The sequence below is a fragment of the Spermophilus citellus genome, assembly GCF_964194105.1.
Source record: "Spermophilus citellus genome assembly, chromosome: X".
In the NCBI taxonomy this organism is placed as follows: domain Eukaryota; kingdom Metazoa; phylum Chordata; class Mammalia; order Rodentia; family Sciuridae; genus Spermophilus; species Spermophilus citellus.
The window spans coordinates 109,542,234-109,559,113 of NC_138190.1; the positions used below are offsets into that span (position 1 = coordinate 109,542,234).

The 16,880-nt window shown below is 37.3% G+C and overlaps 1 protein-coding gene across 1 annotated transcript; it reads left to right on the top strand.

Annotated features, from left to right (window-relative positions):
- Positions 1–696: 696 nt before the first annotated feature.
- LOC308639272 (small ribosomal subunit protein eS25-like) lies at positions 697–1,196 on the top strand. Its single transcript, XM_081277476.1, has one exon. The coding sequence runs from the start codon at positions 755–757 to the stop codon at positions 1,130–1,132; it is 378 nt and encodes a 125-aa protein (XP_081133602.1). The 5' UTR covers positions 697–754; the 3' UTR covers positions 1,133–1,196.
- The last annotated feature ends 15,684 nt before the right edge of the window (positions 1,197–16,880 follow it).

Below are 16,880 nucleotides of genomic sequence, written 5' to 3' on the forward strand. Positions count from 1 at the left end.
TATTTTTATTTATTTACTTTTATGTGGTGCTGAGGATCAAATCCAGGTCCTCATACATGCAACACAAGTGCTCTACCACTGAGCTACAACCCCAGACCTCAAATATATTTTGATCATTGATATTTTGTTCAAATTGAATAATGTAGCAATTAAAAAGTGATCAGAAGTTTTATACACATAAATAAGGAGTTGGGCATTTTGATGGAGGTGGCCTAAATGCAAAAGGGTAAAGGATTTTTCTCTTGGACCTGTCGATTTGTATAAAGAAAGGCAATGAAATTTTTTGGAGCTCATGAAGGATTGGCTAGTCTGGCTACAGAGCATTCTGTTAATCAGTCTGAGGAGGACAATGGGATGGGGGGATTACACTGTGTAAAAAATAACTTCAGGGGCTGGGGATGTGGCTCAAGCGGTAGCGCGCTCGCCTGGCATGCGTGCGGCCCGGGTTCGATCCTCAGCACCACATACCAACAAAGATGTTGTGTCCGCCCAGAACTAAAAAATAAATATTAAAAATTCTCTCTCTCTCTCTCTCTCTCTCTCTCTCTCTCTCTCTCTCTCTCTCTCCCCTCTCACTCTCTCTTTAAAAAAAAAAGATTTAAAAAAAAATAACTTCATTCAACCCCCTTTCTGCCTTATATCTCACTTATTTCCTTTGTCAAATCATATAGGTATAGAAAACTGATGTATTTTTCCTTTTTGTCTGACATCTTGATGAAGCTCCAGTGGTTGTTGCTGCTCTCCAAGCTTCGCGATGCCACCCAAGGACGACAAGAAGAAGAAGGACGCAGGAAAGTTGGCCAAGAAAGACAAGGACCCAGTGAACAAATATGGGGGCAAAGCCAAAAAGAAGAAGTGGTCCAAAGGCAAAGTTCGGGACAAGCTCGACAATCTAGTCTTGTTTGACAAAGCTACTTATGACAAACTCTGTAAGGAAGTTCCCAACTATAAGCTTATTACCCCAGCTGTGGTCTCTGAGAGACTGAAGATTCAAGGTTCCCTGGCCAGGGCAACCCTTCAGGAGCTCCTCAGTAAAGGACTTATCAAACTGGTTTCAAAGCACAGAGCTCAAGTAATTTATACCAGAAATAGCAAGGGTGGAGATGCCCCAGCTGCTGGTGAAGATGCATGAACAGGTCCAATCAACTGTATATTTGAAAAAATAAAACTTTATTAAAACAACAAAAAAAAGAAAACTGATGTATTAGTCAGCTTGGCATAACTATAATGAAGCATCTGAGGCAAATAACTTATAAAGAAAAGGAGGTTTATTCAACTCACAGTTTCAAAAAATTGAAATCTAAATGATGTGTGTAGCACAAGCTCAGTGAGGGTTGCCCTTGCCTGAATCATCTCATGACACAAATGGCCACAGTGGCTGCATATGTTGAAGCAAGTAAGTGATTACATCTTCAGCCAGAGGTAGAATCAGAGAGGACAGTCTTGATCTCACAGTTCTTTCTGGGGGAATTCCCCCAATGACCTAAGGACCTTCCACTAGGCCCTATTACACTAAAGGTTCCACTAGGGTCCACTAGCATCACATTGCAGACCGAGCCTTCAATCCTGGGCTTTTGGGGGACATTTATCCAAATTATAGCAGCTGACTTTCTCTTACTATATCATTCCTCTTCAAATATTTTAAACTGTAGCTTCTCCCATATTGTTTCATCAATTACCATTCCTCCATCTGCTTCTTAGATTTCACCAACTTTTATGCACTAATAGCCCCTTTTTCATTTTTTTCATTATTTTAAAGTTATAACTTTTATGTTCTTCTGCAGTCTTGAGATATTGAAGCAATACATTCATGTAATCTGTGTTAACTTACTGAAATATATAAATTTATTTGCATACAGCTTGAGTTCTTATGTTGCTATTCCTTCCACTTCTTGGAGTAGAGCACTAAAACACATCAGATTCATTGCTGCGATAGGATCAAACTATACAGAAGTAAAAGATTATTTTACAGAATGAGAGACTGAAACATTAGAATAGTATACTTTTATATACTTCCATCTTTTTAAAAATATTTTTTAGTTGTTGATGGACCTTTTATTTATTTATTCATCTGCCATGCTAAGAATTGAACCCAGTGCCTCACACATGCTAGGCGAGTGCTCTACCACTGAGCTACAATCCCAGCCTATATACTTCCTTCTTAAGCAAAATTTCTACACATAGACCAAGAATATCTGATATATTCTTTAGTACAATCAGGTCATTAGATACCATTAGACACTACTACTAGAGCTTATTTAAAAGTACATACTTGGTGTTTGTACAAATATGTCAAAATACACTCTACAGTCATATATTTCTAAAAAGAACAAATGAAATTTTTTAAAAAAGAGAAAAGTTAAGAAAAGAACATGTTGTGTTTTAATACAATAAATGATGAAGAAGACACAAGGAAAATAAAAGTTCATATTCTCAGGCCTCAGTCATACAGAAGGTCTAGGATCAGACCAAGATTCTACATTTTTTAATTTTTATTTTTTTAGTTATAGTTGAACACAATACCATTATTTTATTTATTTATTTTTATGTGGTACTGAGGATCCAACCCAGCGCCTCACACATGTTAGGCGAGCACTCTACCGCTGAGGCACAACCCCAGCCTCTTTTCATTTTTGAAAGAATTTCCTTAGTGAGAAGCACAGACCTGGTTAATAACCAGTGGAAGGCCATTCCCTCTTCCTCATTTCAACCTCTTTTCTTGCTGACTCCATGAGTACATGGCAGACATTAAAGTGAATGTTTTTATAGAGTAGTTGTTACATGGCTAATTTAATGCTACCTCAATGAAAACCCAATAAGCAATCAATTATAAAATTGACAGATTTAATGTTTGCTGAGTAAACTCACTTGCCTAAGTTTATCAATGTGATTGATAAGATGAAGACAGTATTTGGACCAATCATCATATGTAGTCCAAGCCAGAAGTTGCCATACCTTCTAAGTATAACAATGTAAGAAATTACAATATAGTGGTGCTAGACCTTAGCTATCCGAAAAACAAAGCGGAAAAAAACGTGTACAAAGAAGAAATAAGCAATATCCTTGAATTCAAGCAATTTGTGTTAAGTTTTATTGGGGGGAAAGGGCTGTTTTTAAAAGGAAGAACTAGAGATCTAATTAATCCAACCCAAAATTATGGATTCACGGTCTTACTTTTAAATTCCACAAGTCCTTTTAGAAATTTCACCCCCCCAAGGAAATCAAAAGTGAACCAAACAGCTGCTGATTTGCTAATACTAGCAATGAATCTTAGACATAGCTTTAATGCTAGGACAAGAATATGTTCTAGTGGTTTGGGAGTCACATACACCTGGATTAAGAGTCTATGTTCCACAGTTTTCTTGCTGTGTGACCTTGAACAAACTACTTAACCTCTCTAAGGTTTGGTTTCTTCCTTCTGTAGTTTCCAAAGTGAACCAAGTTATCTCAAGCTGTGGTGTCTCTGTTTAGGCCACTCCCTCTGCCTTGAATACCACCCACTTCCTTTAATGCTTACTCCTACTTATCCCTCAGGTCTCAAATCCACATAGCATCTTCCTAGAAGCCTTGTTTTCCTAGTCAGATAATGCTCTTTTGTGTATCCTCCCCAAATGTCCTAAACATATCTTTAGTCATAGTAAATATATGGTAACTGGTGGTTTTTAAAATTGTGTTTCTTCCATAATTTACGAATCAGCAAACTAGGACCCACTGGCAAAATCCGACCTTATGGCCTCTGTTTATACCACTCTCAAGATAAAATTACTTTTTTTACATTTTAAAGGGTTAGTTTTAAAAAGAAGAATATATAGTTCATATGTGTCCCACATATCTCAAAATATTTACTATCTGGTCCTTTTTTCTTTTTTAGTTGTAGGTGGACACAATACTTTTATCTTATTTTTATTTTTATGTGGTGCTAAGGATCAAACCCAGAGCCCCAAATGTGCAAGGCAAGTGCTCTACCACTGAGCCATAGCCCCAGCTCCACTATCTGGCCCTTTACAGAAAAATATTTGATGAACCCTGCCATAGACCATAAGCAAATTGAGAGCGAAAACGCCTTTCATTTCACTGTATGTTATTAACCAGGTCTGTGCTTCTCACTAGCACAATGGCTGGCACATAATATACACTCTGATGCTTGTTTAATGAAAGAATGAATTAATAAGTACAATCAGTATTGTTTAAGTATAATTTATTATTGTCTGCCAATGTCCAAATAAAATGTTCTCCACTTGGGTAAGCTTTCCCTGACCCATGATAAAAAACTTCACGTCACAGAAATTTCTATTCATGTCTTTCTGAATAAACCATTCTAAGGTCACTCTAAGTGATTAAAAAAAAAATATTGATTCAGTAATCAGTAGGTATTTAGTCAAAGAAATCAATCAAACTTTTTAGTCTTCACTCAAAAATAAGTCCCCTCTCCTTCCTTATGCTAAGGCCTATAGATTGTGGAGAAGGAGTGATAGGTTTTCATTTTTATGTCACACTTGCCAGCTCCTATGTGTATTTTCAAGAGTATAGAAGCAGAAACAGGGAAAAGGAGGTTAAGGAAATAGGTAATTTTTTTTTCCTTAGTGGAATGGCCTCTACTCTCTGAGTCTTACTGAGAATCCCTCTTCTGCGATCTGAATGACCTAGATTGACACATTTCTATTTAAGTTGGTAATTCCTTCTTCTGGCCCCTAGGAATTCAGTGGTTATCTGTATCTTCCTGTTACTGGGATCCTTCCACCCCTCTCAGTGGCTTTATTAGATAAGGTCCAGAATGAGCCTACCCTAGCTGTCTTTCTTAAGTGGCCCCCATTTGATTCCCAGAACTGTTTTGCCCAAATAGTGGGAATGCAGAGGAATCCCAACACAATCAACCTTGTCTTCCTGCCAAGGGTCACATTTGCTTTCTCAGAATAGAGTAAAACTCCAATCCTCCACCTCTCTACTGCAGGGAAAAAATATCAAGGTCTTGTGAAATACATTCTCACTAGGCTTGAAGTGAAGGAGGTACTGTCCCCCAAACCCATCACTCCTTTGGAAGGTAGAGTGGAGTCTTAGCCTGGCACCAGCTCTCTGCAAAGAAAGGTTTTTACAAATTTCTCTTCTGACACCCCTCCATGATATATATTTTTTTTAATTTCTTGGAAACTGTTCTGGATCATTTCCCTTGTAAATTTGGTATATGATAACCTAGTTTTGGAATTTCTTATCTATTATAGGGCATCCATTATGCTTTCCTGGAAACTTGAATTTAAATATTATTAACATAACTCTTATATTTTTTTCTAATTAGGTAAGAAAACTACCCCTGATGAAACCTCCAGTTAGATTCATGTTAAGCTCATCCTCTTTTGGCATGTACCAATTTGAGACAATATTTACTAAGCATACATAATATGTGCTTTAGACATATTTTCTCATATAAACTTCCCTTTATAATTTCCTATTTTATGAATGAACAAACTGAGTCACAAAGAAATTAACTGATTTTCTAAAGATAATTCAGAAAATATAGATTAAATCTGAGGCTATATAACTTCAAAGTCCCTGATCTTTCTGCTACTCCATGATCTTAGAAAGTTTCCACCAAAATACTCCAAATGGCAGAGGAGAGTGAATATGTATCCTTGGGAAAGTCTGAGTAGCCCCAAAAGACCCCACCACAAGTGCAAAATCTCTCTGAACTTTCATGCTTAATCATAAAAATGCATGCAAATTTACATTCAATTCATCTATGTTTATTGTCATATAAAGTATGTTTGAAATTATCTCTTAAATGACCCATATTCTCCCTATCCCAATATTCAAGTAAAATCATTCCTCAAGGAAAAAATAGTGGGTTTATACTTTACATTCATGAATCTTGACAATACTCCTCCAACTTGAGAAACAGATAACAGATGGTACTAATAAGGCATTACAGATTTCAAGGAGCACCTCAACCCATGTAACCACTGGAATGAGGGAAATACAAGAGACAAAATTGCAAGAGTTATTAAGAATGTAGAAACGAAGGGATAATCACTGCATTAATCCTTTAAAAAAATTTTAGTTGTAGATGGGCACAATACCTTTATTTTTTAATTAATATATTTTAAATTAATATATGTGGTGCTGAGGATCAAATCCAGTGTCTCACAAGTGCCAGGCAAGTGCTCTACCAATGAGCTACAACCCCAGCCCACTGCTTAATTCTTAAAGATTGGCAAGATACTCACTAATACCATTCCTACTATAGTTATTGTATTAAAAATTGTTGAGGACCAGGTATTGTTGGATGAATGATCCTCTAATGATTGAATGATACTGGAGAAGTGACATGGGGACATTTAGCTGTTTGTAACTTGGAGGCCATGGAGCACAGAATTGAGGGAGAGGCAGTCCTTAGCTGTCATTTGGCTCTCAAAGAAGTCTAAGATGCATAGAGGTTAAAAATCACTGATGTATGGGTGCTTGGATTGTAGCTCTGTGGTAGAGCCTTTACCTAGCATGTGTGAGGCACTGGGATCGATTTTCAGCACTGAATGTAAATAAATTAATAAAGTAAAGGTCCACTGACAATTTTAAAAATATTTTTTTAAAAAGCACTGCTATAAGGCTGGGATTGTGGCTCAGCAGTAGAGCGCTCACCTAACATGGCCAGGACCCGGGTTCGATCCTCAGCACCACATAAAAATAAAGGCATTGTGTTGTGCCCATCTACATCTAAAAAATAAAATATTTAAAAAAGAGTTTTAAAAAAATAAATAAGTAAATAAAAAGCACTGCTATAGAGAACAGAACACAGACCTTGGGATCATTGTGCCTTGTTTTCAAATCCTGTCTCTAGGCTTAGTAAACTTCATGACAGGCTTTCTCTCTAAACCTCGGTTCCCCATTTATAAAATGAGGGTCATAATACCCAAGACACAACATTACTGTGAGCATTAAATGATGTTCTTTGTGCTAAATGCTTTATACTGAGTAGGCACTCAAGAAATGTTAATCTCCTTCTTACTATGTAAAAGATGGTAAGGGCATTTAAACTAAAGATGAACACATCATTTCTAATTGAACATATAAGTTTTCTTCAAAACTTATATGTTCTTATATGTTCTACCCTCAACCAGAAATCCGGGCTGAGGTTAAATTTCTACAAAACATTCAAATTAAGTGTATTAAGGGCTGGGGTTGTGGCTCAGTGGTAGAGCACTTGCCTAGTGCATGTGAGGCCCTGGGTTCGATCCTTAGCATATCATAATAAATAAATAAATAAAAACAAAGGTATTGTGTACAACTAAAAGAGAAGTATTTTTTTTTTAAATTAAGTGTATTACCTTGGTGCCTAAAAAAAGTTTTCCAAAGCTAGAAACACAAACAAAGGCATACATTCTGTTTGGAAAGTTGAACTTATTTAAATATCATCACATGCTGGCATGTTTGGCTTCAATTGTAAACATATAATGCTGTAAGACCTAAAATGAAAAATCTTATAGATTGAGCAAGAGATTTGAGCCTTTTCAACGACATATAAAGCAGTTTTTATGAAGAAAGAGTGCCTTAGCTGATCTTACAGATTCATGAAGAAGCCTTGAAGGGGTTAAAGTGGAAGGCTTACACAAACTTTGCTTTCTGGCTTCTGTCTTATCTCCTCCCTCTCTCTGGGGCTCTACACCGCTAAGGCAGAGAGGAGCTGGATCGCTACCTTTCCTGCATACTCTAAACTGTTGCCTGCAAAGGAGGAACTGGGGACTTAACTAATCCAGGCTGCTTCCATTCAAGTGTTCCAGTCGGCACATATACATCCAAACAGATTTCTCTTTGCTCTTTGGAGCTTACAAGAAACAGGCATCTAAAACTGCACTCTGAAGCTGTAAGTGGTAACTGGCATTTTAAGTAACTAATAGAAGGTGCTCTTCTGTTTTTTTCTGAAAAGGGCTGACTCTTGAGGAAGATGAAAGAGAAAGCATACTTTGCATGAACATAGTCCTGTTTCTTTGGCAAAACAAGGGGGTTTTTTTTCATTCTATTTTCCAGATACTCCAGAGATGTTCCTGAACAAGTTGCCTGTTGGTGCAAGCTTCAGAAGGGATACCTAAATGGCCAGCCCCAATCGTACTGTGAGCCAGGAAAGGTAAGAGAGATTTGAAAATATAATGATGCTATTCATAGTGAAGTGAGCGACATTATTTTATTTATCGGCAGGTGTGACAAATAGGCACCATCTGTAGGAGAAGATACAGCAACTCCCACTTGAGCAAGCTTATTACTTAATGGCTCCAGCCATTGAAGGAGCACTTGCTGCTGAAATTGCTTTTTCATAGGCTGATATGAAACTGGATACTCTAACAGTTCCAACCTCCCTTAGTTTTTTCTTCCTCTCTGAGCAGATACATACAAACAGAATGTGTTAACTCTTGAAAGCTGTTTCAACTGATAGTTTTGACTTTTTTTCTGAATTGTTCCACGGATCATTTTTCTTAGCTGTTTGATGGGATTTCAGCTCTGGAATTATACAGGCAGGAGTCACACAGAATGTGTAAAATGACCAGTGGGTTGTTTTCAGCACATTATCAATAAAAAATGAAAATAACTACTAGGAGCACCTCAAGGACCAAAACTGGGTTAAGGGCACATTATTTCTATATCCCTTACACTGAGCTCAGTGTCTGCAACTTGGCAGACACTCAATAAAGATTTGTTGAATAAATGTCAGTCTGATTTTGGAAGCTATGCAGAACTTTCTTACTAATTGAATAAGTTATGCTCCATGTATGTATAATATGTTAAAATACACTCTACTGTCATGCATATCTAAAAAGAACAAATAAAGATTTAAAAAATGAAAGAAATGAGTTTCACCAGAGGAATCCCTCTTGGGCTTGATAGATGAAGAAAGATCCACATACTCTCTTGTCATATAAATGAGCAAAATTCATGATCTATGAGTGTATTTTATTTCGTTTCCGTGAGGTTATATATATTATGCTAACATCAAACATCACTGAGGACTTGGCATTTAAGTGTTCATACTAAAAATACAAGAAGCTTTTTGTTACCAGATGTTTTATTTACAAGTTAATGATGAAACATGCAAACAGAAAATTAAGGGTGCATTTGAAACTGGAGTTTTGACATGAGACTAAATTCCCCATGTCACCAATTTCTTTCTGGGTTTTTTGTCTCACAAATTTGAAGAGTAAAATACACAGACTATAGCAGAAGGGAAGAGTAAATGGTATAGGATTTATTTACATGAGAAGAGATAGAACTCCTGCCACGTGGGAGGGGGCCAGGTAGCAGAAAATCCCCTGTTGGTGTGCCAACTTAGGTGTTTATATATGATTCTGGGTAGAGCATGGACCAAAATCTATGTTAAACAGGCATTGAAAAAGTATCAGCTGTATCCTTTAGCCTGAGTTTTAATCCTTCCTATAACTCCCACTGGGTTTACCTCCACCTATCACCCCCTCATCCCCACCCCCAACCTTCTGGGACAAAGGAGCTGGCCAGAGGAGTTCCCATGGGTGGAGCCTCAAGGTCTTTTACATTTGAAATAGGCCTTGATGGTGCCATTAATATTTCTAAGGGTTAACCTCTTGGTGTGGTTTCTTCATTGGAACAAGACCTCAATTGGGGCCCATCACTTCTGATTGCTGACCTTTCACTATTCTTATTCACATTCACTTCATTCAAGGGTATTTTTATTTACATTAGAAGTAAAGTAAACCAGATATTCAGGTTAATGTTGAACACTAGACACTTCTCTTCCACTTTCTTTTCTTCCTCCCTTCTTCCCCAATTCTTTTTTGGTTCCCTTACTTTTCTCCCCCATAATCACTCATTTCCTCCCACATCCTTCATTCTCTTTTCTCACCTTTCACATATCTTTCCTTCCCTCCTCTCCCTTTTCTTCCTTCCTTTTCTCCTATCCTTTCTTTTCCTAATTCTCCATTCCCCACTCTCCTTATCCCTCAACAGCTTTCAATCACTTTTACAAAGACTGGAAATTGAGTTTTTATTTATGAGCTTTTCAGAAAAGACTGCAGGATACTAAACTGATTCTATAAAGTTCTTCCTACAATAATTCCATTCCTCAGAATGAATATAATTTTTCTTCCTTTTTTTGTGCCAGGGATTGAACCCAGGGATACTTAAACACTAAGCCACATCCAAAGCCCCTTATTTCTTATTTTGAGACAGAGTCTTGCTAAATTGCTGTGGCTGGCTTTGAACTTGTGGCCCTCCTGCCTCAACCTCCTGAACTGCTAGGATTACAGTCATGCGCCAATGTGCCTAGCAAATTATTGTTCCATTTGAAATTATAGAGGTTTTTTTCTAAATGGTGCAGAGGTTTTAATGGAGCAATCATAGTATCTGTGAAATTCATTAATTAATTAGCAAAGAAAGCCATGACAATCCTGTTTAGAAAGCTTTTGTAAGAAGTTCTAATAGATCCAGAACCAGAATTTTAAAAAAGAGAATTCTCCAATACCTGACTTTTCATCCATTCATTTCAAAGTCCTTAAATATATTAAGGACTTAGTCCTTAATGAGATTAAACTTGTCTGAATTAAACAGGGTGTTTGGTGTCCTGCAAACTACAAAGGTTTTGAGAAATTATGTGACTAATTTTCTCAACCCTCAGAGGAAACATTTAAAGAAATTGACAACTGTAGGTGAGATTACTGTTGTCTAAACCTCTCCAAGATTCATTTAATTCTAATAAATATTTAATAAATATTCAGACCTAAGAAAAATTCAGGGTTGATTGTGTAAGAGACAAGAAATGTACTAGCAATCATTATAAAATCATCTATATAGACACAATTAGACTTTCTAAAACTTAAATATAAAATTTAACCCAACTCCTGTAATTTTCTTCTAAAAATGTGTAACTGAAATAGCAAATCAAAAGCAAAGTTTTTAATATTCCTTAATTCTGTACTACAATCTGGGATTTATTCTCCTTTACACAATAAGAGACTGGATCTTGAGACTGTCACGCTAAGTGAAATAAACCAATCCCCCCTCCAAAAAAAAAAAACAAATAAAAGCTAACCTACAATGGGGGTAGGGGGAGAACAGAACTTCAGTAGATTAGACAAATGAGAATGAAGGGAAGGGAGGGGGTATGGGAAAAAGAAAGACAGTGGAATGAATCTGACCTAACTTTCCTATGTACATATAGGATTACACAAGACTGAATCTCACCATCATGTACAAGAATGGGGTCCTAATTACAATAGATATATTCCATGCTTGTATAATTATATCAAAATGGGTTCTACTTTCATGTATATAAAAAGAACCAATTAAAAAAAAGAACAACTACTATAGTTTGACTAGAAAGGAGGATAATGGAAGGAATTAAGTTTAAGGTCAGCCTAGGCATTGACAGCCTTGAACGAAAAGCTAAGGAGAATAAAGTGGAATAAAGTCCAAAGGCAATAAGGAGACTCAAAGGGCTTCCAAAACTTTATTCCTTTTTCATCCTACTAGAATAGTCATAAATAGTATAGTAATAGCATGTAGAGTAAAATGAACAAGTTGAATAATACTCACAGATATACTTTTTTGAAAAATAAACATAACTTTTAAAACAAATAAAACTATCATTTAGGCATGGGGTGTGTGTGAATATATAAATAAAAGGAAAGTAATGATTAATTAAATTCACTGTATTTGGCACTTCTGGAGAGAAAGGTAAGAGGTCAAGATGGGGGGAGCATATGCAGGTATGTCAGTTGTGACATTCTCACTCTTAAATTTGGTAGGTGTTTGTTCACAGGTGTTTGTCTATGGGTGTTCATTATATTAAGTAAACAAATAAAAGAGGACCTGAATTTACCAATGATGACGATGTGTGGCAAGTCAAGGAGTATGGCTTATCCAATTCTGTGTATTTGAGATCCAAGGGGGAATAAAAGGATACTATAATACTACAGGGGACTTTCCCAGCTGGCTTACATTGCCAGTGTTTCTTTCTCCTTCCACTTCTCTTCTGGGAGGCAGGTAAATGAGTAACTTATGAGATATAGAGGTGAAAAAAAAAATCCATTGAGTGGGCTGGAGATATAGCTCAGTAGGTAGAATGCTTGCCTTGCATGTACAAGGCCCTGGGTTCAATCCCCAGCACACCACACACACACACACACACACACACACAAAAAAAAAAAAATCCATGGAGTTTTCTGGGCTAGTACCATTCTTTTTTTGTTTTGTTTTGGTACTGAGGATTGAACCCCAGGGTTGCTTAACCACTGAGCAACATCCCCAGCCCTTTTAATTTATTTTTAGTTATACATGGATACAATATCTTTGTTTATTTTTATGTGGTGCTGAGGATAGAACCCAGTGCCTCATATGTGGGAGGCAAGTGCTCTGTAACTGAGCCACAACCCTGGCCCTTTATTTTTTATTTAGAGACAGGGCCTCTCTAAATTGCTGAGGCTGGCTTTGAACTTGTGATCCTCCTGCCTCAGCCTCTGAGCCCCTGGGATTACACCTCTGTGATTACACAGATGTGCCACCACGTCTGGCTTAGGCTAGTACCATTCTTTAGGAAAGGAGCTGCAGGGAGAAGAGCTGGTGAGAAATAAAACAATTCAGATAGACCATCTATATATGCAACATTTTTAATACCTAGGGGGCAGCTGAGATCAAAGGATGCCTCTGTGTGAACTGCTTGGGACTGTCAGAGTCCTGAATCTGAAGTGCTTTGTTCTAAAGTGATACTTCTCAGCCTTAGCTGCCTATCAAAATCAACTGTAGAGCTTTTAAGTAATACAGATGATCATACCTCACACAGACCTAATGAATCAGAATTTCTGGTATATATATTTTCCAAAAGCTTAGTAAGCAATACTGAAGTACAACAAGGACTAAAAAACATTCCCTGAAGAGTGTACTTAGAAACCTTAAGTGGATGACTTGTTACAAGCAAAGATTTCAGGGTCCTATCCCCAGAGATTCAGACCTAGGAAGCAAAGGACAGAGCCTGGGAATCTACATTAAATAGACACCCTTCAGGTGCATTATTCTGATGAAAGGACTTCCTTGGGATCACACTGAGAAACCTTGCCTCCAAAGTTTCAAAACCCTAGGGCCTCAAGTGATTATTCTGTGTATTCGTTTCCTAGAGCTGCCATAACAAAGTTGCATAAATTAGGTGGCTTGAAACAACAAATTTATTCTCTCAGGTCTGGAGGCTAGAAGTCTGAAATCAAGGTATCAACTGGACCACACATACTCTGGATCTGCAGGGTAGAATCCTTCCTTGCCCCTTCTAGCCTCTGGTGTTTGTTGGCAGTCCTTGGCATTTCTCGACCCACAGATACAGCAGTCCATCTCTGTTTCTTTCTTCCTGTGTGACTATCTTCTCTTCTTATAAAGACAATAGTCGTTGGATTAGGGCCAATTTAATGTCCTCATTTTAACTCGATTACATCTGCAAAGACCTTATTTCCAAATAAGGTCACATTCACAGATACTGAGGGTAAAGGACATCAGCATATCTTGCATGATACAATTCAACATATGACACTATTTTAATTACTATTTAAAAGGAGGACTTACAATCAATAAAAGAAATTAACTATATTCTTTATATGGACTGTTTAGAGAAAAAAATAAATAAAACAATAGTTAGCCCTCACAGGGCAGCGCTCAAAGAATCACCAGAAAAAGTTGAGTTTAAAATGCATGTTCCTGGGCCTTGATCCCAAATAACCAGAAATCAAAATAGATGTACCTTTAAGTATGGCAAAAATGTTTCTTAGATCATTGCTCCCAAGATTGTAGAAAGAGACCCTCTGTCTTTGCTTTTGTTTCTTGTGAACCACATGGCTCTGAGTGGGAAGTAGGGACAATAAGTTAGTAGACTAAGATACAGATTGCCGAAGATATAGGTAATGTTGGCTAGGAAATATAAATTTAAAGCTGAGCACTCCTAGGTGAAAGGGCAAAATTCAAGATGATAGGAAGAATAATGTGATTGTTGGAGCTATTTCTACTAACTCTCCTTGGCTATGTTAACAAGAGACAGAACTAGGCTACATTGTCAGCAATCTGCTACTATTGCACATATAAGTGTGACAGGTGATGGTTGTTTATATTGTTTATTTTAGTCACCCATATTTAATATTAATGTTTGGAATGGCAAACTAAATAATTTTGAGAAACTTCAACAGTCAATAGTTGACCTTATTTACACACTGGAAGGTTTTTGCCAAAAATGACAAGATACTGTTTTGGCTAATAATGAAGGATGCATTTATTTGCTAAGAATAGACATGTTCTGTCAACTCTTTGTGGTCTACGAATGCTGGGAAAAAAATGTGTAATCTCACCCCATAGACATAAATGAGAACAAAAAAGGAGAAGCCTGCATTCCTGAATATTCCATGATTCATTAAGGTGACAATTGGCACTAGAACCTGGACATTGAAAAATGAATCCTTAAATTTAGGTTTTCTATGTTTCAATGGTAGGCTTTTCTGATTAAGATAGATCTGTCATTCCCAGTCCTGGTTATAAGTTAAAGTTACTTGGGGAGATTTTTTAAATTAACAATCTGCCTGGAATGGTGATGTGTGCCTGTAATCCCAGCTACATAGGAGGCCAAAGCAGGAGTATTACAAATTGGAGGCCAGCCACTGCAACTCAGTGAAAACCTGTCCAAAAATAAAAAGAGCTGGGGATGTAGCACAGTGGTATAGCACCCATATACTGAAAAAATAAATAAAAACTAAAACAAAAATTAATGCTTGGGCCTCATCCCAGATCAATACAGTCAAGATCTCTAAGTGGTGCCCAGGTCCCTATGTTGTAGGGACAAACGAGGCAAGGCACCGAATATAGCAGGAAACAGTTTTATTTGGCTGCATCCAGGTTCAGAGGACACAGCTTTTGCTATAATCAATTAATCTCCTGAACCCCAAGTTCAGGTAGTTTCAGTATTTTATACCCAGCGTGTAAGGGGAGGGGCTCAGAAGTTCACAGTCTGCAGAAGTTCACATAAAAGCAGCTTTTTCTTTCACTGTTCTGGGCTTGTTTACCCTTCAAGGACAACACCTGAGAAGCGGAAAGCTTCTTCTCTCTTTTCTTTCCTCCCCCTGCCAGCTGTTACCATGGAGCCCATTTGTAACATATCTTAAAAATATGTGAAGCCCAGCTCAAGGCCAGAGGCCTTGTTTGCACATTTCTTCAAAGTACTATACTGGATACGTTTGTGAAAAACTAGTAAGGGGGTGTCCAGCACCTGGAGTGCTGGTATCTTCTCGGCCAGTGGCCAAGTAAACAGGGCAACACGAAAATAGGAAGTTTATCTACATTGGACTCTTTTGCAGAGACTCTTTTGCTGACAGTCCTAAAATCAGCCATGGTGAAGATTTCTGGAGAAGCCCAGTTAAGACTTTTCTGTGGAGAAAGGGGGTGCCACTTCATATACTGTGATGATTATTATGTAGAAATCTAAGTTGGATTCAAGGCCTATATGTTAATAAGGACTTCAGGAGAATTTTATGGTCAATTAGTATGAGAAAAACTCCTAATCTTCCCTAGTTATTAGCTGCCTTTTAGTGATCTCATTTTTTCATTAACCTTATTTTTTTTTTTGGGGGGGGGGGGGTATGGGGATTGAACTCAGTGACATTCAACAACTGAGCCACATCCCTAGCCCTATTTTGTATTTTATTTAGAGACAGGGTCTCACTGAGTTGCTTAGCACCTCTCTGTTACTGAGGCTGGCTTTGAACTTGCGATCCTCCTGTCTCAGCTTCCCAAGCCACTGGTACCACTGTGCCTGGCTCTTTAACCTTTTAATAGCTATTTTCTGCATAGGGAAAAAAACATTCAAAATTATGGAAACATTATTTTTAAACTAATTTGCTATAGCACACCATTTTGCAATGTATCAGTTCATTTCTCGTTCAAAACAAATTGCCATCTGTTTGTCTTAGATACCTAAATCTTTTTTTTTTTTCAGGAAAATAAATCTGTGGAAGAATCTTAAGAACCAAATTTTTTGAGCCTAAACCTACTGCTGTCAGCATCTCTGAGACCTCCTCCATCTAAGAATTGCCAGGTCTGACAACACTTTCACTACAGCCTACAGTGAGGAATGTCAACAAAGCTATAGTAAATTCTTGTCCTTCTAGACTTACAATCCTCAATCTGTGCACCTGGGCAGGAACTTGACCATCTCCAACCTCAGGAAAGATTCAGAAAGAAAGACAAGACTCAGAAATGCTGAGTCAGAAATTTACAAAATCTTTTAAGAATTTTCAAGAAGAACCCAATTAAATCCACATAATTAGTCCACACATTTAGATGAGCTATAGATAAAAGGGAGCCCTTTCTCCCTCTACCAAAACTGAGTAAAAGTCTGATATAATACTCTAAGAGATTCTTGCCCCCATACCAGTATTATAAAGCAGCTTTACCATATTTATTTTAATCAGTATAAGAATAGGAGTGTGATAAATAAAGTTTATTTACATTTTTTTCAAATTAAGAAATTCTGATCAAATGTACTTGGGAGGGGCTGGGATTGTGGCTCAGTGATAGAGCACTTGCCTAGCAAGTGCAAGGCCCTGGGTTCGATCCTCAGCACCACACAAAAATAAATAAATAAAATAAAGATATGGTGTTTAACTACAACTAAAAAATAAATATTAAAAAAAATCTACTTGGGAGGGAGGAAGTTAGGGTGTGACAATTGCCAAATTAGAACATCACTGTTTTTTGGCTTGTGCAGTACTGATTCCTCTCTAAGAAAGATTGGTTCACATAATTGGTGGAACATCACCAATATATTCAGAGACAGGCTAAGAGACTGTGGAATGCCTCAAGGGCAATAGAAATAAAATAGAAACAGGTATTGGCTCAAGACCTGAGTG

What these genes read in the sequence shown, in the direction of transcription:
- LOC308639272 (XM_081277476.1), top strand. Translation starts at nt 755, where the DNA reads ATGCCACCCAAGGACGACAAGAAGAAGAAGGACGCAGGAAAGTTGGCC.